This window comes from Mizuhopecten yessoensis, unplaced genomic scaffold (assembly GCF_002113885.1).
Source record: "Mizuhopecten yessoensis strain PY_sf001 unplaced genomic scaffold, ASM211388v2 scaffold10359, whole genome shotgun sequence".
Classification (NCBI taxonomy): domain Eukaryota; kingdom Metazoa; phylum Mollusca; class Bivalvia; order Pectinida; family Pectinidae; genus Mizuhopecten; species Mizuhopecten yessoensis.
Genome location: NW_018408507.1, coordinates 451,894 through 475,894, shown reverse-complemented (window position 1 = coordinate 475,894; position 24,001 = coordinate 451,894). Strand labels below are relative to the sequence as shown.

The 24,001-nt window shown below is 36.9% G+C and overlaps 1 protein-coding gene across 3 annotated transcripts in view; it reads left to right on the top strand.

The window, feature by feature from the left end:
- The window catches only part of LOC110460331 (beta-1,3-galactosyltransferase 1-like), a 42,802-nt gene extending 20,631 nt beyond the window's left edge, over window positions 1-22,171 (top strand). Inside the window, exons 2-3 of one of the 3 annotated variants that reach the window (XM_021513174.1) lie at window positions 3,230-3,463; window positions 18,183-22,171. In XM_021513174.1, coding sequence (XP_021368849.1) covers window positions 3,457-3,463; window positions 18,183-19,396 — 1,221 coding nt within the window. In that variant the 5' untranslated portion in view covers window positions 3,230-3,456 and the 3' untranslated portion in view covers window positions 19,397-22,171. Of the gene's footprint in view, window positions 1-3,229; window positions 3,479-18,182 lie in introns of all 3 variants that reach the window. The other 2 variants (XM_021513175.1, XM_021513176.1) reach the window with 2 other exon arrangements.
- The last annotated feature ends 1,830 nt before the right edge of the window (window positions 22,172-24,001 follow it).

Here is a 24,001-nt window from a genome sequence, read left to right as displayed (position 1 = left end):
GGGGGGGGGAGAAGCTAGATTTTGTACTAAAATGTGTAAAATTGCATCTCTGTCCATGTGAATACTCTTTCTCAATGCAGACGGAACTAGTGATACTCTATTTAGTATTCGTTCACTGTCTGATGTTCTAATGTTCATCACACCCCGTGCTATAAATCTTTCTCCTGTACATTCGTCGCTTGCTGGTATTTTCGTCTGCACACAGAAAGACCAGCAACATGGTAAAGTTATTAGAGATTTCCATTTCGGCTGGAAATACCTATTGGCATTGTTATGTTTTTTCTTTAAATTTCTTATTCTAATTTCAAAATATCTTGTGGACACTCTATCTCAAGAACGAATAAAGATATAACGTTCATATTTCAGTATGTATTAGAGGACAACGAGCACATGGTAGGCGAACAAATTTATGATCATAATATCAAAGGTCAAGGTCACAGATCTTAAAATAGAGTTTTTTAAAACGTTTTTCGAACGACCATAACTTCGAAAGCTTTCGTTGTACTGCTTGAACGCTTCATACTTATGGTAGATCTTGGTCGGGGCTAACTTTTTTCTATGACATGTTATCAGAGAATATGTCAAGTTCAAAGCCTCGCTATGGGGTCAAATATAGGTCAAAAATGAAAAACTCAAAATCAGTTCAATTTTATCACCTCGCAAAGGGTATGTTCTAATGAAGGTATTTCCAAAGTTTCAAGGTAATCGCATCAAAAATGACGAAAAAATGCCACTTTGAGTATTTCGTTTTCCCGCCAAAATTCAAAATTTCCAAAAATTCACTAAAAATCTTCTTCATCGTAATTAAGACACATACAGAGATGATATTTGGAACATCTATAGTATGTATGTTCGGCTTCACATAGAGTTCAGCATTTTGACCTTGACCTTCATTCAAGGTCACAGGGGTCAAATGATCTGGTGGACACTCTATCTCAAGAACGAATACAGAAATAACGTTCATATTTCAGTATGTATTGGAGGACAACGAACACATGGCATGCGAACAAAGTTATTATCATAATGTCAAAGCTCAAGGTCACAGATCTATAAATAGAGTTTTTAAAAACGTTTTTCGAACGATCATAACTTCCAAAGCTTTCGTTGTACTGCTTGAACGCTTCAAACTTCTGGTAGATCTTGGTCGGGGCTAACTTTTTCTATGACATGTTATCAGAGAACATGTCAAATTCAAGGCCCTCTGACCTCCAAGCACCAGTCACTATGACCCCTGAACTACTTCCTATCATCAGTCGCTATAACCGCTGACCTCCAAGCACCAGTCACTATGACCCCTGAACTACTTCCTATCATCAGTCGCCATAACCCCTGACATCCTATCAAACTAAGAAGCTCGGCTACCTCTTAAACCTTAGCCCTCTCTTGTTACAATTATATCTAAACAGAGATTAATAAAATATTGTATGTAACATAATCCCAACCGAGACGCAAGCCGATGTTGGAATGTTACATATTCTTAGCCTGAGACTGCGATAACCCGATCTTGCTCAGTTACAGGTATCTTTTTTTCGCGCACCTTTTAGTTACAAAAAAAAACTATTAAATTTTGCAAAAGACAATAAGCATCTTCTACAGGATGTCCACACTGACAATGCTGGAAATCAAATAAATTGGCATGAAATAGATGATAATTAGGGTACTTGAACGATTTCGTAATCTGGAATGTAAATATTCCTTTTGCTGTCGCCGATGAGGTAAAAATTTGGATCGTGAATTAAGTTTTGCTTACGGAGGGTATTTTTAAAAACTGAATACAAAACTCTGCGTCTAATATCAAGGTCTACATTGTTCCAGAGTCGGATTGTGGACGGGAATAAAAGAGGTTTTTGTTAGTTGTAGTCGGGAATTAGGTATACAGTATAGTTCTCAGTATTACGGAGGTTATAACGGGAGTTTTTCTGACACTAAAGGGGGTAGTAGAGAGACGAGATAGTTCGGTGCGAGATTATTATGAATTTTGTAAAAACAGTTGTGATTTACTTCTTGATCTTCTCACAGATAAAGTTTCTAAACCACTTTCAGTGTACAAAGACTCTACTTGCGTAAGAAGGTAACCCAGTAATTATCCTTGCAGCCTCTAGCTGAAGTTTTTCTATTTTGTCTGCATCATCGAGAGTACATCTATCCCGTACTTCACAACAGTATTCTAAAAGAGGGAGAATGTATGATCTAAATATTCTGTTTATAGGTTTTTTTCTTCTATTTAACATATATTTCAATTTACGAAGAACGCTTATTTGCTTAGATGCTTTTTGGCATATATATTCTCAACACGGGAGCTCCATTTACAGCTTTCATCTAATACTACTCCTAAGTGCCTATGATTGTCCACAAAGTCAACAATTGCATTATTAAATTTTACATCTATCATAGTCTAGTTCGAAGTTTGAGATGAGCAATATTTTTGTTTTTGCAGGGTTGAATTTTACCAGCCACTTATCCGCCCAATCTTTGAATTTTTTCCTAGGTCATTATTAATAGTGGCTTCAAAGTTCTGTGGAGACGTATCAGAACATAATAAAGACGTAACGTCTGCAAATAATTTGGATAAGCTTTTAAGATTATCAGATATATCATTTATATATGAAATAAAAGGTAAAGGGCCAAGTACTGAGCCTTGGGGTACTCCAGCATTAGCATATTTAATAGAAGACTTATCATTACCAATAAAACGTGCTGCCTCCTATCACTAACATAAGTACTCAGCCAATCTAATAATTTCCCAGTTATACCATAGCTAGCTAGTTTCACTTTCAGTCCCCTGTGCCACACACGATCGAACGCTTTAGATATATCACAAAAAACTAAGCAAGTAGGATGCCTTTTTTTCTAAATTTTCGCATAATTTGTGATAAATTTCTATCATTTGATGAACAGTAGAGTGACAAGTCCAGATTGATATTTATATATTAATGAATTATCTGAGAAATAGTTATTTACATATTTTACTACTAGCCGTTCAAAGACTTTCCCAAGTGCATCGTTAGGAATGATATGCTACCAAATATTTTATAACAATGTATAGAATATGGGTTGACCATGTTTTTTTTATATACAAAACTAGAACCGACAGTTAAAATGCTAAACAGCGTACAATTTTAATGTTAAGGTGTCGGTAAACACCAAACAGCTGACGGCGTAGTGAGCCAGTCCATGTCTTACAGTATATAAACCCATGGTAAAGTGAGTAAATCTTGTTGACTTTCAGGCTAAACTCATTCGGTAAAGGAATCGCCAAAGGTGGAGGAGACTGGTTCGTGGAGAAATGTTAAAATGGCAAAAATGAAAACAGAATGTAACTACATGTAGTGGAAGGAAATTACCGTGTTATTGGCATCATCGGTTATTTTGAGCCGACAATTACAAATTGTTCCCGGGATTCTTGGAATCAGTGGCATTGGTACAGGTCGCTACGGAAACATACTGCTGTAATAAATGGGAGGTTAGTGTCAAACAGGTAAATATATAGCATGTACTGTTGTTCCAGATGTTGACATCGTACAGCTTAGTTAAAGATGATTTAGGCAATGTTTGCTACAACTGATGCGGACGATTTTTCTAGCTCAATTCTTTTTCCGATATTTCTCGTTAAATTAATTATTCTTGCGGTGTATTGCATCACATATATTGTATTAATATATATATCATCATGGTATAGGATTTTTGTATATAAGCACAATACGGTATATTGTCACAGTATTGTATATAATCATGATTTTGTATATTATCATGATATTGCATATAATCACGGTATTGTATGTAATCATGATTTTGTATATTATCATAATATCGTATATTATCACGGTATTTTATATTATCACGGTATTTTATATTATCACGGTATTGTATATTATTGCGGTATTGTATATTATCGCGGTGTTGTATATTATCGCGGTATTTTATATTATCGCGGTATTGTATATTATCACGGTATTGTATATAATTGCGGTATTGTATATTATCATAATATCGTATATTATCACGGTATTGTATATTATCACGGTATTGTATATTATCACGGTATTTTATATTATCACGGTATTGTATATTATTGCGGTATTGTATATAATCGCGGTATTGTATATTATCGCGGTATTTTATATTATCGCGGTATTGTATATTATCACGGTATTGTATATTATCGCGGTATTGTATATTATCACGGTATTGTATATTATCGCGGTATTGTATATTATCACGGTATTGTATATTATCACGGTATTGTATATTATCATACTGTTGTATAGTATTACGATATATTATCACGATGTTGTATATTATCATTATTCCGTATATTATCATGATATTGTATATAATTGCGGTATTGTATATTATCGCGGTATTTCATATAAACACTATATATAATTTATATTATAAATTACACGTCAGAATGTGCAGGTTGTTTGTGATTTATAAAAGATGATTCTTATACTCAGGCATTTAAACCTGACCTAGTAGTCAGACCTCTGATAAGATTTCAATAAAGTTTCCTCTTTATTTTTGAAGTCGAACTCTGATTGATCTTAAACGTAAGATAAAAATAGGAATCTCTTCGTGCATGGTGATGCCTGGTTACGAGATATGCGTAAGAATGTGTTGTATGTTCCGGTGAGTACCCTTTATATTGGTATACAAACTCTCAGTATTTAATTTACATTGTTGTTTTTAGGGATTATGTTAGCCAGTGGTAAAGCCGTTGTTTTCGATGATGATACATATATACGAGGAAAGCGCTCGATGTCGCAACAATTAAAACAATCTGACTTGCTTGCATGAACAACCACGTGTCTTGTTGATGTACCAATAAATACTTAGTACCGTTGGAAAGATGGATAATTATTCTTTAAAAAAACACCTATATGCACGTAAATCGTTTTCTCCTTACGCAGAAATGATCTCTGTTTTCTCCAAAAACACGCTCCATTTCCGAGTTTCTTGCAGTCATAGATAGCCACTTTTTCCATATTGGCTTTTCTGAGTTTTTTTAAAGAACGTTTTATAGTAAAAGAAATTTAATTAACTTGGCTTTAGAGAGAGAGATATTTTATAAGATGAGAGTTAACGTGATATAGCATTAAACGTTACTTGAAATCGACAAAATGGTTCTATGTTCGCCTCCTAGCAAATTGAAACTATATGTGAAAGTAACAGTCAAGATGTCATTTGGACGATTCAAAATAGAAATTTCCCCATTGGGGAAATTTCTATTTTCTGCTTACAGTAAACTGATCATTTTATTGGGCCAATAAAATGATCAGTTTACTGTAAGCAGGGCTTCCGGTCAGTGTGCAGTTTTTTACTTTGAACTTTTGTAGTTAAGGCGGCTTGTAGGTACTTTTTTCAAGTAACTGAAACAAAATCGTCTACCGAGTTTTGAGCTACATGCTTGACCTAGAAATTAAACCCAGCTTGACACCTACCGGAATAACTTTTGATTTATGTATCAAGTTAGGTTTATTTGGCCATTTTGTCTCTGTGACTAAATCTACTCCCCCTTACCCTTTATCCTGAAAGTCTCGACATATAAATGGCAGCAACACTTTACACTAAATAATTTGATTTTTTTTCCAAATATTATTCAATTAAAAAAATGAAGTGAACGCTTTTGACATGTTTATTTACCCATGAACTTACCAATCAAAATAGTTCCCTGTCCTAAGTGAAAGTTGACGAAAGCCTGATCATAACCGGTATCTAAATATCAAGTAGTTTTTTGAAATTCAATGAATTTGATGATAGCTTCCCATCTTCAAAATAGGGTCGTTACCTTACATCCTATTATAATTGTGGATTTGATGAAATCTATTGCAAGTGTTTTGTGTTTCCATTTACAGAAAAAAAGACATATTATGGGCTAGTCCTTTGGGTCTTAAAACTACATATACACAGATGATTTTTCTAGCGCACACCAACACTTCATCAAATTTCTTAGGTTAAACTTCTAGGGATAGGCAAATACTTAAGGATGTAATTTGCTCGCGTCAGTTGTGTTCAGAACTGGCATTTTTGATCCATGAGGCTAGTGGAAGTGTCGAATACTTTTTATTTAACAAAGTGCCTGTTCATTGACTCTCAATTGCAGGCACTTTCGTCAGGAAGCGATATAACCAATACGTAGGTGAGCGCGCGTTGTCTAGTCACTGTTTTATGACGTGGCTTGGTAGAAATGTTCCGGTCACCGCTGGTCAGCATGATCGAAATGTTACGGTCACCACTGGCCAACATGTTCGAAATGTTCCGGCCACCACTGGTCAGCATGATCGAAATGTTACGGTCACCACTGGTCAACATGTTCGAAATGTTCCGGCCACCACTGGTCAGCATGATCGAAATGTTCCGGTCACCACTGGTCAGCAGTAAAAATGAAAATGGTCTTACTATTGTCCTTTTTTACCGAATTAACCTATGCTATTCAGACGTTATACGATATATACCTGTTAGAGAATTGTGTTTTGTACATATATTTAATCACCAATAGTACGAAACCGGGATATCGTTCAATCACTTATAAGATGCACATCAAATGTTCAATATGGCAGAATTATGGCCGATGTCACTTCCCGACACTCTCTGAACTATAACAAATATTCACGAAACATCATGTTATAGCAAACGACCTGATATACTATTGTTTACACAATATTTAACTATTGTTCAACACCAAAACTTTGCCATAGAGACATTATTGTAGATGTGCTTCGCTGGTCCGTTTCTTACATGTTTGTGTACGCATTTGAGCAGATCAGTGACTTTCTAACATGATTTTCGGAGCGAGCATAAACATTGCATGCCAAACGAAAGATAAGCAGTGTTCCGAAGCGAAGGGACATGGAAAATCTATCAGGGAATTCCTGGCAACGTCTGTATGATGGTTTAACCGTACGCCCTAGAATGGCACTTCCACCAAGCGTGAAACTGACTAGAACTTCTACATGGATTCTCATTAAAGCAGCTCGCCCCTATCCTGTACAACTATTTATCAATCTGTGTGCATTCCTGTGAGAACGACTGTGCTGATAGAAAGTAGCAATATATACCGTAGATTGACGATAATAGGCATATTTTGATGACTGTATGGGCTATAATGTAAGGCTGGAACGGTTCAGTGTCTGACCTCGGGCACATCCATTCCCCAATCAGGGGAAGTGTGTTCAATGCAGAAAAGAACAACGATATATGTATATACATTTGCATAACAAATTGAAATTAGTGGTTGAATTTGAAACAAAATAATTAAGTCATATTCTGAAAAACGTAATTTACATATATTACGGTGACTCATTTTGCAATGTTTTAAAGCAGTGGAAGAACGTTGTAGTCGCTTTGGGAAGGTCAAGGTCGACGCTATTAGCTGGCTATCGCCTCTGGAAGGATGAGACCAAGGTAATCCTACGGGATGTTCCTGTTAGTTATCTTTGGAAGGTCATTGTCTGGTCATTTACATTGGAAGGTCATTGTTGAAAGTTATGATGCTGTAAATGGTGTTTTTTGGGGGGGAAATTGGAGGAAATGAACCTAACAAAACAGTTGACAGCTAGTGATCGATTCTGAAAAATAGCCGAAATATTCGGCCATGATATATGATTTTCCAAGTTTGATGGATAGAAGAAGCCGAAAGTTAGTTTCCCTTCAGTGTCAAAAAGTCAAAAGAGTATTGCAATCTTGTCGAAAATTTCAAATATGAATACAAGTAATATTTGAACCTCAGACACCATTTCACTGCTTAAGATTTGTTTAGAGATATCAGATTGGTGTTTCTAAACATTTTCTTCGGGTTGGTAAGTATGGATTATGAAAAGTTCTTTTTACACAACCAATAAGAGTTTCTATGTGACGTTTCGATGACTAGTACGGTATATACACTGTCACCTTCATCAGATAGATGACCAGGTGAAGCGTATGCACACTAAAGTGTAAAATGTGTACGAGTTGTCCACAAAATCGATGTCAATTCAGCTACGCTGTAAGCGTATGTACAATAGTTGTTATATCCGAATTGACATCGATTTTGTGGACAACGCGTACACACTTTACACCTTTGTGTGCAGAAGGTGACAGTATACAATACCGTACTAGTCATCAAAACGTCACATAGAACCTCTTATTGGTTGTGTAAAAAGAACTTTTCATAATCAGATTGGTGTGTTTTTAGGATTTATTTGGCTTTGAAAGCTCTTGATTTGTAGTGGCAATTATTTGAATTTTTCACTAATCATTGGTTAAAGTTAACAACCAACTTTTGAACAACCGGGGCCCGCACGTGCGGGATGTGTTACTGTCGTGTTTTTCAGCGAACAGTTGCACTGACAGTGCACATGGTTTTAGTTTCTTAAAAACATATAGAACTTTTTTATTTGAAATCTTAAAGAAAATGGAAATTCTTTATGAATTTCTACGTAAGGTGAATTATTGGGATTTTTAATTCCTGTAGAGGCGGAAATGTGTAGAATGTAGGCGAGGTTATTGATTTGTACTTCGTGTTGGCGATTGTGCACTACGTACAGTAAATGATAGATTGTATTTTTTGTGTTTGGTTCCTTTCGAAGGCTGAGGGATTTGAGGGAAGTCTGTTTCACTGAAGCAACAAACACGCAATGTCCATTTCTCAGGGAACACACGAAATATAATACAGGAAAACACGCGATGTACATTTCTCAGTGAACACACGAAATATAATACAGAAAACACGCAATGTACATTTCTCAGGGAACACACGAAATATAACACTGGAAAACACGCAATGTACATTTCTCAGGGAACACACGAAATATAATACAGGAAAACACGCAATGTACATCTCAGGGAACACACGAAATATAATACAGGAAAACACGCAATGTCCATTTCTCAGGGAACACGCGAAATATAATACAGAAAAACACGCAATGTACATCTCAGGGAACACACGAAATATAATACAGGAAAACACGCAATGTCCATTTCTCAGGCACACACGAAATATAACACAGAAAAACACACAATTTACCAAGAAGGAAATACACATATTATGTATTTCGGTAAACCACGTTGATAATTAAACGTATCGGTGCTTATTTTGGTAGCGTTGAAATGGTAAATGCTACTTCGAAGAAGTGCATGCGGCGGCCTAGCTATAAATATTGTTGCCTATTTTTCTGTCTTAAACTCTGAGGAATGGTGTTGGTAGTTTATGAAGAGGATCCAAATAACAACACTAAAACCAGGAATCCTATATAGACACTTGTGGTTCGTATAATGTGAAAATTGTACATGTTTTGATATACAGGATCTTAAAGCCCCGAATTGTTTTAAGGCTAATGGGTGGCACGGCAACACTGTAGCATTTCCTGCTCTTATACACATTCGTGGATTTTCTGCCAGTATCGCTCATTCTCCTTCCAAGTCATGTACCTCAGCCAATTTGTCCCAACTTGAACTGCCGAATATTTGGTGAAATTCACATATTTTCGCTTCTTTTAAATAAATTCTTCATGATCAAACAAGTAGTGCCTTTCTATTCACAGGAATATAAGTTCTCTAGCTCGCTAATAAATATCAAAAGAAAGGCTACGTCAGACATTTCCGTGCCTTATGGTGGTTATACAACAGAAAAGAAAACGTTTCATATTTCAATGCCACCATATTTATTTTTACTAATGGGAGGAATGATAAATGTTATTGTTACTGTATAGTATAAAGACTCGGAACATAATTATATAACGCTTATAATTTTGTTCAACTATTTCAAACTTTACTGGAGCATATGTTTTTAATACCTTTTTGACTTGCTGAACGTGTAAAATGTGCCTCCATGTCGGGATGTTCGTTAAGTTACCACAGTGGTGAGTAACTGTGATGTATGACAGACGTCAATTACGTATCATCTAGTAATTCAAACGCACAGACGCGGCCTGGGTGTAATAGGGAGGGGAGGGGGATGGTGAGAATTGCGAGGAGGAGTCCCCCTGGGACAATCAACACTATAACTTAAGTTGTCCATCAGCTGTCTTGTTACACCGTTACCCCATTAGTAACAGCCCACGATTCACCGATACATGCTGAGTTAATTAACTACCATGAATAGGGCTTTGTTTCCATACGGAGATACATCTACACGCTGACTTAGATACATACCTTTTGGTGTTACACAACCAGTGGTTGTCTGACATCGTACAGCACCTGGCACTGAAACACGGTGTAGATATATCTGACACCTGTGTATCACGGTTTAGATATATCTGACACATGTGTATCAGTGAATGTGTAATTAATTGATACCGGTTTATTAAAAGTCATTACTGCATATTGAGACACCTGTTTACAGAGAATAGATCATTTTCACCTGCTGTTTATGAAACTGACTGTTCAAATTGGACATAAGACCTACGTATAGCTGTTTATCGCAATCCAAACCGTTGATCTGATAGAGCTTTCAAGTGAGCCTTGACAAAGCCTTGCAAGGCCTGCGTAAGCAATGGCAGGTCCGCCGGGATTTATACCCGAAAATGTTACATTTAAAAACAGACAAACCGGTTGTTTTGCATAAATTAGACTGGCTACCATCCCCTAAGTGTTTATGAAGAATTTCTCAACTGCATTTTACCAATAGCTTATCTCCCCCTAGATTAGGACTTAGGAATCGGACATCCAAGTGATCAAAATTTTTAGAGATATCTTTTTTTCTAAATAATTCAATATTTTAGGGACGGGGGCCAGTCTACGCATAAACACAGGCCCAAGGACAGTACCGTGGTAGTATGCCTTAATTCGTCCTTTATTGATATTTTACCGGTCAGAGATGGCCAACGACGTAAAATATCAATAAAACTCGATCTGAAAATGAGTTACAGTTCCCACAAATAAATTAAGAAGCGTCTCTGTGTATAATTTGTTATGTCGTCGTTTAGGGCAAGTTCTAATTCCATGACTTCATATTGCATCAATGAAGGTTATAATAAATCCCTTAACACTTTGTAAAAACCTTGCTTTGGCAGATGGTGGAAACAAATCGTCTGGGAGCTTATATTACTAGCGATGTTCTCAGATACGCCGAAATAAGCCCACTGGGAGCAGGCTGCGCTGTGCTCCCCCGGCATCTCACCACTGTTAAACATGATAACAGTGGTCCTGTATGTGTCGCTGTGAGGAGGAGAGCGGTCCTGTATATTTTTTTGTCCTCAATAATATTTTGTTTCGGAGGTATTTGGTGCTACCATTGCTGGCAGTGATCATGAAAGGGATTACTAGTTCTACTGGGGAAGGTATTACACCCACAACGCTACCCAGTAGTTACCTACCATGTACTAACCTTTGAAAAAACAAAATATATTCATATACCAATATTTTACTGTGCCATTGGAAACAGAACTAAAATATAAATATTAAGATAAAACTCTACAAGTTATCTACTGATTGGTTACTAGTTTTAACGTTTAGGTGATAAAATAGTATATTTATAAAATAAACACACCTTTCAAGATCGATTTGTTTTGTAAATGATTTGTACATTTCGTTTGTTCAATATGCCATGTTTTCCACAAACACTTCAGTGCGATTTCCAATTGATGTGTAGTCAAAGCTCCATTAAGTCCTTATTGGCCTGTATAGTGTACTAACGATGCACTTTCATCTACAGTTGGTAGTCCATGGTCTAGGTAACCTCTACTTTTGTGGTAGGACTACTCCGATTGGAGATTTCTACTGTATTTGGTTGTATTCTGATTGAATGTTACTACTTTAGTATGTGATCTCTGATTGGATACTCCAGTTGTAGTAGGTGTATTCTGATTGGAGAGTATTACTGTGGTACGTCACCTCTGATTGGATACTCTTGTTGTAGTAGGTGTATTCCGATTGGAGAGTATTAGTGTGGTACGTCACCTCTGATTGGATACTCCTGTTGTAGTAGGTGTATTCTGATTGGACATTCTTCCTGTGGTACGTCGTCTCTGATTGGGATACTTTACTTTGGTAGGAATATTATTTGAACTGCAGGTTACTGCTATTGTAGGCCATCTCTGTTATTGGCTATGCCTGCTGTATTTGCTATATTCAGATGGTTGGTGTAAAATTCCCCGTTCGAGACAATGTAACACGTTCAGAGGAAATGTTAAGTAGGAACAATAGTCATACAAACTCTATTGTTATAAAGTCACACAAAGTCTATTGTTATAAAGTCACACAAAGTTTATTGTTATAAAGTCATACAAACTCTATTGTTATATAGTCATACAAACTCTATTGTTATATAGTCATACAAACTCTATTGTTATAAAGTCATGCAAACTCTATTGTTATAAAGTCACACAAAGTCTATTGTTATAAAGTCAAACAAACTCTATTGTTATAAAGTCACACAAACTCTATTGTTATAAAGTCATACACACTCTATTGTTATATAGTTATACTAGCTCTATTGTTATAAAGTCACACAAACTCTATTGTTATAAAGTCATACAAACTCTATTGTTATATAGTCATACTAGCTCTATTGTTATAAAGTCACACAAAGTCTATTGTTATATAGGCATACAAACTCTATTGTTATAAAGTCATACAAACTCTATTGCTATATAAGTCATACAAACTCTATTGTTATATAAGTCATACAAACTATATTGCTATATAAGTCATACAAACTCCATTGTTATTAAGTTGCACAGACAAAACCTGCCCCTACTCTAGACATGCCTCTCTAGCCATGTTGTAGAGGAGTTTGGCTCCGAGAAAATCTATATTTAAGAAACGCACGCAGAGTTGGCGTTATCTTTAAACTTATCTGAAAACTTCCTTCTTTTGACTCCCTCGTACAGAACTTTAAAAGAGGCAGCTGCTGGCTCGGATATAGCGTTATCAGTAGTATTTATAGAGGCAGAGCGTGTTCACTGTAAAATTGCAGTATACTTGCGAGTAGAGATAAAACACACAGTTCACCGTATCACAACATCGGCCAAACGTAAATAGGAGATTTTCATTTTTAAAAAACCCATTGAAACTCCATATCACAGTTAAGTTATTTTTCGAATTTTGAAACATTCATTTTCCATACCTGGTTCAGTTCGTCTGGCGCCGCCATGTAAAGCACTTCACCACTACAACGTGAGAGGGGTTGATGTTTATCGGAATATTTTTGTTATTACAAACTAAGTTAAGTGATACATTGTGGTTTCCTGAGTATTTTGTGTGAAAACTTTGCGATGAGGACGGAATGATGAATATTGGCTTGTTTTTAAAAGGTTCGGCATAAAACTTAAAGGTAAGACTAATGTTAAAATATATATCCCTACAAATTTATGTTGGCTTTCATAAGCATGATATAAAAAAAAATTATGAGATTAACAGATTCCAGTAAGATTTAAGTATTGAATAGCGCGCTTCATGTTGGATTTGCCCTTTTCCAGTCGGAATTCATATTGCCTATGAAAGCCAACTGAAAGCAGTTCAATGCTTAAATGTAGGGAATGAAACCAAAGAGTAAAACTTATGTTAAGATTTAGGGAATCAAACTAAACCGTAAGACTTCAAGTTTGAAGGAAAAAAAATATCAAAAATACAGTGTAAGACTGAGGATGTCAGTAAAAATAACTACCTATAAATGTTAACATGTTTAGTTTTTGTTGACATTTCGCTTCTCTAACACAACTATGTCTTAACGTGTGACGTCAATATCAGTTTTTATACACGTGTTTATATGTTACGTCATAATAAGTCTTTAACACGTGTTTATGTATAACGTCACAATCAACGTCACACTCAGTCTTTACACGTGTCAATGTGTAACGTCACACTCAGTCTTTACTCGTGTTAATGTGTAACGTCACACTAAGTCTTTACACGTGTTAATGTGTAACGTCACAATCAAAATTGTACACGTGTTAATGTGTAACGTTACACTCAGTCTTTACACGTGTTTTATGTGTAACGTTACACTCAGTCTTTACACGTGTTGATGTGTAACGTCACACTCGGTCTTTACACGTGTTCATGTGTAACGTCACACTCAGTCTTTACACGTGTTAATGTGTAACGTCACACTCAGTCTTTACACGTGTTAATGTGTAACGTCACACTCAGTCTTTACACGTGTTAATGTGTAACGTCACACTCAGTCTTTACACGTGTTAATGTGTAACGTCACACTCAGTCTTTACACGTGTTAATGTGTAACGTCACACTCAGTCTTTACACGTGTTAATGTGTAACGTCACACTCAGTCTTTACACGTGTTAATGTGTAACGTCACACTCAGTCTTTACACGTGTTAATGTGTAACGTCACACTCAGTCTTTACACGTGTTAATGTGTAACGTCACACTCAGTCTTTACACGTGTTAATGTGTAACGTCACACTCAGTCTTTACACGTGTTAATGTGTAACGTCACACTCAGTCTTTACACGTGTTAATGTGTAACGTCACACTCAGTCTTTACACGTGTTAATGTGTAACGTCACACTCAGTCTTTACACGTGTTAATGTGTAACGTCACACTCAGTCTTTACACGTGTTAATGTGTAACGTCACACTCAGTCTTTACACGTGTTAATGTGTAACGTCACACTCAGTCTTTACACGTGTTAATGTGTAACGTCACACTCAGTCTTTACACGTGTTAATGTGTAACGTCACACTCAGTCTTTACACGTGTTAATGTGTAACGTCACACTCAGTCTTTACACGTGTTAATGTGTAACGTCACACTCAGTCTTTACACGTGTTAATGTGTAACGTCACACTCAGTCTTTACACGTGTTAATGTGTAACGTCACACTCAGTCTTTACACGTGTTAATGTGTAACGTCACACTCAGTCTTTACACGTGTTAATGTGTAACGTCACACTCAGTCTTTACACGTGTTAATGTGTAACGTCACACTCAGTCTTTACACGTGTTAATGTGTAACGTCACACTCAGTCTTTACACGTGTTAATGTGTAACGTCACACTCAGTCTTTACACGTGTTAATGTGTAACGTCACACTCAGTCTTTACACGTGTTAATGTGTAACGTCACACTCAGTCTTTACACGTGTTAATGTGTAACGTCACACTCAGTCTTTACACGTGTTAATGTGTAACGTCACACTCAGTCTTTACACGTGTTAATGTGTAACGTCACACTCAGTCTTTACACGTGTTAATGTGTAACGTCACAATCAAAAACTGTACACGTGTTAATGCATAAAGTAAATCGGTCTTAACGCATAACTTCAAGATAATTATTTTACGTAGATTATACAACAAAGCTTAGGAAACATAGCCAGCATACGAACTATATGCTGGTTAGCATCTAATTGTAGACAAACACAGAGTATTTTTGTTGGATCTCTGACCATCTGTTACGACTCCATTTGTGGCAAAACATACGAAAACATGTTTGGTCTGTAATCATTGAATAGATAGCAACTGTTGATGGCCTCCTCATTTTCAAAATACATCACCCGTTTATCGAAAACATCACCCGTTTATCGAATACATCGTCCGTTTATCGAATACATCAACCGTTTATCAAATACATCATCCGTTTATCAAATACATCATCCGTTTATCAAATACATCAACCGTTTATCAAATACACATCAAGTCGACAGTGTCGGACCCTTTATCTACGACACATCAAGTCGACAGTGTCGGACCCTTTATCAACGACACATCAAGTCGACAGTGTCGGCCCCTTTATCTACGACACATCAAGTCGACAGCGTCTGACCCTTTATCTCCGACACATCAAGTCAACAGCGTCTGACCCTTTATCTACGACACATGAAGTCGACAGTGTCGGACCCTTTATCAACGGCACATCAAGTCGACAGCGTCGGACCCGTTATCTACGACTCATCAAGTCGACAGTGTCGGACCCTTTATCCACGGCACATCAAGTCGACAGCGTCGGACCCGTTATCTACGACTCATCAAGTCGACAGTGTCGGACCCTTTATCAACGACACATTAAGTCGACAGTGTCTGATCCTTTATCAACGACACATCAAGTCGACAGTGTCGGACCCTTTATCAACGGCACATCAAGTCGACAGCGTCGGACCCTTTATCTACGACTCATCAAGTCGACAGTGTCGGACCCTTTATCTACGACACATCAAGTCGACAACGTCGGACCCTTTATCTACGACACATCAAGTCGACAGCGTCTGACCCTTTATCTACGACACGTCAAGTTGACAGCGTCGGACCCTTTATCTACGACACATCAAGTCGACAGCGTCTGACCCTTTATCAATGACACATCAAGTCGACAGTGTCGGACCCTTTATCTACGACACATCAAGTCGACAGTGTCGGACCCTTTATCTACGACACATAAAGTCGACAGCGTCTGACCCTTAATCTACGACACATCAAGTCGACAGTGTCGGACCCTTTATCTACGACACATCAAGTCGACAGCGTCTGACCATTTATAATTCTGAATATCACATTCAATTAATAAAAATCTGTGTTACAGATAAGGGAGGCTTTTCTGTGTCACTGCCGAGGGAGGTCATTCTAAATATCCCATTAAATAAATAATACTATGTGTCACTGCCGAGGGAGATAATTCTAAATATCTCATTCAAGGGAGACAATCCTTAAGGTATTCTTATTATAAGAAGACATTCCTGAGTGTAACACTGACGATAATTATCGTTAATTTGCTACAAAGAGATGACAAAAATATCAGCCACCATATCTGCACGTTGTTTTAGCCATTGGGAAACTAACAGAATGCATTACAGTAATGAATAATATTTATATCTAAAGGTAGAATATATTGTTGGAATATTCTTGTAATATATAACTGAAATCATTAACAAAATATTAATTCCTTTAGCTTAATTCAACTAATTCTAGTTACAGGAATAATTATATATGTAAGGAAGCAGGAACAACTAAGACATGCTTTCCCTTATGTTTTAAAACTTCTGATATCGTAACGGTATTGGGTCGATGGCTGGTAACATGTAACCGTAGCTCACTAAGAGCTGTGTAGAGCTCGGGTGTCTCGGGCTCGAATCCCGACCTGTCCACTATGTTTGAGGGACCATGGCCTGGTATGTTTACCAGTCCAACAGATCATTGTATCCCCTGATAAGTGCTCGAGGTGTGTGTTATCACACTCCTATACACATAAACACCGGTACTAACCACAACACTTCCCAATTCGCTCGCGATGTTTACATTGGCAGCCATTCATTACAACTCATAAAGCAGCGGACTATATCAGTAGGTTAGATGGACGCAGCACCGTGCCATGTAGTAGCTGTTTAAAATGTACAATAGAACGTTTTTATGCAGAACTGTTAAATGATGGCCGTCGAGCTGCCAGCTTGGATTTTGACAATTCCATGTGATTATCACTATTTCTCAAAAAGTACTCGTTATCTATTTTTAATACGATATGTATTCTTGTTTTGATCCTTAGTTGGTCGTTTTTCATTTTGAGAGACTGATCAGGGAAAAAAGATGGCCACCATGCGGCAATCTCGATTTTATTGTCGTTATTTCTTAAAAGGTACTTGACAGATGGCAGATGATAGTTCGTTTCATAAGTTACCGTGGCTTTGTAGTTGTGACTGTTTCATTTTGAGACTATTTGTAAAATTGGGAAAAACAAGTAACCACCTTGGATTATGATGGTGTAGTCCTTGGCAGATATTGTTTTGTTTTTTATTTACTTTTCAAATACATTTTTGTCTGAAATGAATATCGTTACGATCATCAGTTTTATAAGGAGGGGAGACAACCTATCGTTTTGTAAATAAGCCTTCAGAAGTTGTCTCCCCTTTAAACATTGCATTAAACATAGATGTTACTTGAGAAGCTAAGATTCGTCTTTTTAAATAGCTTCCTGTTTTTAATATGGTTATCTTTTGCAGTGCGATAATAAAGTCGAATTCTTCACAATCCTCACACGTCAATGCCATTCCATAATCTAGATAAAAGCACAACTAGTTATAAGGACAAAGCTAGACATTAAATTGATATTACTGGCCAAAAATGGTAGTAGCTGGACAAAACAAAAAAACAAACATGACGTAACAGATTGTGGAAAACATCAAAGGCTTAAAACAAGATACAGTGTGTGTTTCTTTAGGAATATATTCGTTTCAGGAATGCCGTTTATAGCTTAACAAGATCTTACCAAGCATTGAATTGTTCATTAATTGTTCTCATTATTATTTTCAGCATATCCAGAGGATTTCGGTAACATGGATGGTAAAACCAACTACAAGACAATCGTTGTGCTGGTATTCTGTCTGAGTTGTATGTTCAACCTGCTGGCTTACCTGACGTACGACGCAAGTAGGGAACGAACACTGCAGGATCACAGCAGATTCCTACTCTCCTCCGGCGGCGGAGGAGGAGGCAATATACAGGCATCGTCACTAAGTGAAAATCGACTTACGAATTCTTTTGCACCTCTTGCCGCTGCGCCAGAAGGAACGGTCAGAATTAGTGTCCAACAGTTCTTAAAAGCAAGGTTAAAATCTCCAGAGGTTTTGTCGAGAAAACTTCAAGAAGAAGATAATTCAAATGTTGATCAAGATAATCAGAATGCAACTGTAGGTAACGTTACCAATCCCCATAATTATACATACGTAATTAACCAGCCTGACATCTGCAGGGGAGATAATCCACTCGATTTAATCATCGTGGTTTGTACGAGTGTGGCAGGGTTTTCCAAAAGACAAACCATTCGGGAAACATGGGGATTATTTGTAAAAGAGCAAAAAAATGTGAAAATTATATTTTTTCTTGGAGTGCAAGACGAGGAAAATATTCAGAAGAAAGTCCTTGAAGAAAGTGAGATTCATCATGACATCGTGCAGGAAGACTTTCGCGATTCGTATCGAAACTTGTCAATTAAATCAGTTGGTGCACTTAAGTGGATGACAGATTATTGTCACATAGCCAAATTTGGACTGAAAATCGATGATGATATTTTTGTGAATATTCCAAATCTCATGGAGACATTGTCAAAAGTGACTCACCCTCGGATTATAATTGGACATCTATTCGTTGGCGCTCGTCCAATACAGAATAGGAACTCTAAGTGGCATACAGCGAAGGAGGATTTCCCGCGGGACGTGTATCCTCCGTATGTGTCCGGGACCTGCTACATCGTGTCTATACAAGCAGCAACAGATATCTACCATGTTTCTTTATATACCAAATTATTTTGGTTGGAAGACATTTATATTACAGGAATTTGTGCAGAAAAGGCAAAAATTAAACTGGTTCACGAAGGAGAGATATCGTTTATGACACGTGAAGCCAGTGGTTGTGCTTTTGAACATGCAATAACGGGACATAAAGTGAGCTCAACAGACATGTACAAAATATACAGGGAATTACGAGATCCGAATCTCAAGTGCAACAACGATATAAACCGTGGATGATAAAAGTCCAGTTCTGTATTAATTATTTGATTCTAAACATTTATCTTATTTTAAAATTGTATACATATCAGGAAAAGTCATTGAAATTGTTTCACCACACTTCCCTAAAACAAAAATGCCGTGTAAAATTATATGAGGAGAGTTATCACACCTTGAAATAGCAATAAATCGTCATATTACAAAAGGGGCGTGGTCACACAAACAATACACGTGTCAAATTACAGTAGGGGCGTGGTCACACAAACAATACACCAGTCTCATTACAGTAGGGGCGTGATCTCACAAACAATACACCTGTCACATTACAGTAGTGGCGTGGTCAAACAAACAATACATGTCACATTACAGTAGGGGCGTGATATCACAAACAATACACGTGTCACATTACAGTAGGGGCGTGGTCACACAAACAATACACCAGTCACATTACAGTAGGGGCGTGATCTCACAAACAAAACATCTGTCACATTACAGTAGGGGCGTGGTCAAACAAACAATACGTGTCACATTACAGTAGGGGCATAAACACACTTGGTTATCACAATACAGTGTCACTTGTATCACACTTAATTTACGTTACACTATATTGGTATTACACTGCCATTGAATTATGCTGTAAGTTACGTATTATTTGTATAAATATTTTATTTCACTATATTTTTATTACATACTGTCTTAAAGAATTGCTCCTACTAGCAACATCCGAACAAACACATGTATCATCTCACCGCTGTCGACGTCATACCATTAGTCTACGACTACTATTGAAAAAGCTAATAGTTCCTTTTGTATTTGGTTACCAGCATCCTACCTGTTATTTGTTTAATACTATCATTTCCATATATTAAGGACTTCTACATACCAGTGTAAAGGGTCAACACGGCATTACCCGATAGCGTTAGATATAGCGACGTTTTTTGTTTTTTTTTACTTTAAGGCATTTATACATCATGCACACCTTTGCTTGGACAGTATTTCTACATATGTAAACAATTTGAAATGTGTAGTGCAGAAAAGTGAAGGGTCGTGTGTGCTTTGATTTGTTAAAGCTAGCATTCCATGTTCGGACATGTTGCAGTGTCTTGGTGATACATGTATGGCATAATACAACTATCTTTGACGTGTAAGTGCTGTTTGTATATAATTTATGTAAATGAAATTACAATTAATGACATTCTAAACAAATCAAGATTTCAAAATAAAATCCTGTAATCAAAATTAAGGTCAAGGTCACATGTTTTTCGGCGCTTTCCGTAATCGATAAAAAATATTCTCGTTTACGGAAATTTCCGACGTTTTCCGACTTACTCACTTCAAGACGCCTGTGCTGTGTTGGAGATAGCTGCGGAAACCTTAGCTTCTAGGCCCGATCTTTTTTTTTTAAACAAATTAAAAAAAGGATCGGGCCTAGAAACTACGGTTCCCGCAGCTATGTTGGAGAGGACAATGGTTTAGATGATCGAGACTACTGACTAAATGGCATTGGTAACTTTAGGTTTCACTGAGGGACACCAGTGTGTTTTCAGTGGAGCCAGTCGTGAGTTTTTGATTTTTGTCAAAAGTTACGTCATCAGTTAATAAGCTCCACACAAAATGTATTATGGAAAATTATAAATATTTGTAGCCGATAATGTAAAGTAACCATATAGTTAATGTATCATTTATATTTGTGGCATGCAAATGCTATTGTTCGGTCCCTTCGTAAAATCTATTTTTAATTGTTACATTAAACCATACCGAATCCTGCACACAAACTGCTTTTCCACGCATCAGGCGCCATTGGTGATATTCTGATGACTGATCTGAGATGTCAATACTTGTTAAAAATGTATGACTTTGGTGTCAGTATATCTGTTAAACTGTTAAGTCGATGATGTATCACTGAACGTTGTCGAATTCGGGAACATGTTTCCGAATTCGACAAGGTTGCCGAATTCTGAGTTTTGCAGAACTGGTATGCCTGATTGAATGAATGAAAATATTCAGACCAATGAACAAATATCTTACCTTTGTTTTAAGCTCATCTATGTGAAACCATTTCCATACTGAAGTATATACTCCGCCCGGCTTTATCAACACTTTTACTGGCGACAAACCTTTGCTCAAATTGTAAAGTATGATAAGATGTGGATCACCAGAACAGAGACGTATATATTAGGAATTATCCATTTTATCAGTTAAAATATTGTCGAATCGAAACGGTACTGACGGCAAATAAGTGGTTGTTTTTGGTAACCATTTCAACATACCGTATAACAATTACATAACAAAACAATTGATATCATTTTTGCTTGGAAATCTTACCAAACAATAGCATCAAACGGCAAAATTGTGTTGAGCTATCCTTTCAAAATGGCGCTCTGTCTTGGTGTCAAGCGTGACGTCAAATATTACGCTACTATGTAGCTATTTCCTGCGATTTTTGATGCAGCAATATTTTCTGCGTATTACTTTTTAAAAACCGCAATAACGAGAGACCATTTAATACAATGTAATACAAATATTTTCAAATTTATTAATTCCCTCTAAATATCTCTAAATGAATAAGATATGTCTTTAGATATAATGAGATATACATGTATCATATTTAGATTAAATAGGAATCTCGGTTGTTTATAAGTTAGCTCATCAATTAATATTTTTAGCATCTGTGTGGATCATGTGTGTCAACAATGTATATACTCGTGTAAATGTTATTTCATGCAAAAATGTTCTTTTTATGTTTCCTTTGCTGTTTATGAAATGATAAATTTATCTGTGATAATTGGAGATTAATTAAAGATGATTATATTAATCCGCTTTTGTTTTGATTGCCGTCTGATCAGATTTAACTATGCATAGAAATTGTTTTCATCGTGTTTACGGTGGCCTAAATTATTTTTGTCAAATCGTTGTTACTTTGCAGTAGTTTCGTTAGTCCGCGGAGATGAGCTACCATGTATACCTCCTTTTTTAACGATAAACGGCAGAGTTTTCTGATATGGCAACATCTTTGTACCTATAGCATTTGCCTAAAACATTTGAATTACAATGAAATGGTATTAAAGAAATCCTCAATTCCAACAAAGATCACCGGCGTGTAGAAAACCGTACTGAACGTGTCATGGGAGGTAACTCACAACTTTCAAATGCAACGCTTTTACCTCAAAATTGCATGCTTCCTCAAGTAACGAGTGAAGAAAACTAATGATACGCTGGTGGCAGCTTGAGATGATATACTCGTTATGTGAGATGCCATACATAAGGTACGTGAAATATGCTGACGTACCAAATCTGTGTTACTTGCTTACAGAAAGAACTAGGCTTGCTCGATAACCAAGGAAACTCGGCCAATACATTTTCCAATTTTTCTAAAGACGAAATACTAGCAAATCACACTTCTGTATTTCAATGATACGGACCTTTGATTCCAAAATTTCCCAAGAATGCTTATAAACTGCGTGTTATCGTTGGTTCTTCTAGTTCCTTACCCAAGTCATTATCCAAACCTATCACTACCATCCCCAGTACCATTAAATCAGGGTTACAGTCGCAGTGTGTAACTGTATACTTAGAAGTGGAATAAACAGTATCAGGATTTTTAAGAATTCAAAAGATCTTTTGATCAATCTTGAACGTACTCTTCTCAAAAATGTTACCACTACCTGTTACAAAATGAAGGAACGCCTACGTTCTCTTGCTATGCGCGCTTTCTTTTCAAAGAAAGGCGTACGTCGATACAAATAATTTATTTATTATATGGTTATAAATTATTTCGGAGCATATTTCGTTCAAAGTACAACAAAAGCCAAAATGAAATATACTGAGGACGATATTATGAGAATGATTGAGTTCGGTGGCAAGATTTTCCAGCAGACTGTAGGCATTCCCACGGGAACAAACTGTACCCCTCTTCTGGCCGATTTGTTTCTGTTTTCATATGTCAGAACCGATAACAAAAACCTAGCCAAGTCCTTCAATTTCACATTCAAATATATCGACGATGTGGCGACTGTTTTTAATAACAAGAATACCCTCCAGGGCTTTAAATCAGAGACACCACAGACTCTTAAAACTTAAGTCGCTTTCTTCGATCTTTACTTACATCGTGACCAACAGGGACGGCTTCCTACTCAACTGTATAATAAGAGGGATGATTTCGACTTTCCTATTTTGAACTTTCCCTTTCTGGATAATCAACATCCATGTTTCCCTTCCCTGTTTACATGTCACAGTTGATTTGGTACTCACGAGCATGATCCGAATATCGTGACTTCAGTGATAGGTGTCGACTGCTGACGGACAAACTAACTATACAGGGTTTCCAAAGATGCAGGTTGATGCCGATCGCCATCAGAAGGTCGCAGGGAAATATGTTTTATCTGTTTGTGAATGAAGGTCGATGTTTTATACTATGCTCATTAAGAGTGCCTTGTGGTTTTGTCGTCACTACCCGAGTTCTCGATGCGATGAATTGACATTACTTGGATTCGACTTAGATTAACATGGCGGTTGTCGTTGATGAAGCAGAAGACGCTTACCCTTCCGGAACACCTTGTACTTTTTCAATGGTCTCCCTGTATGTAGTTTGCCCTAGTTTTATCGATTTTAAATTCGAATTATGAT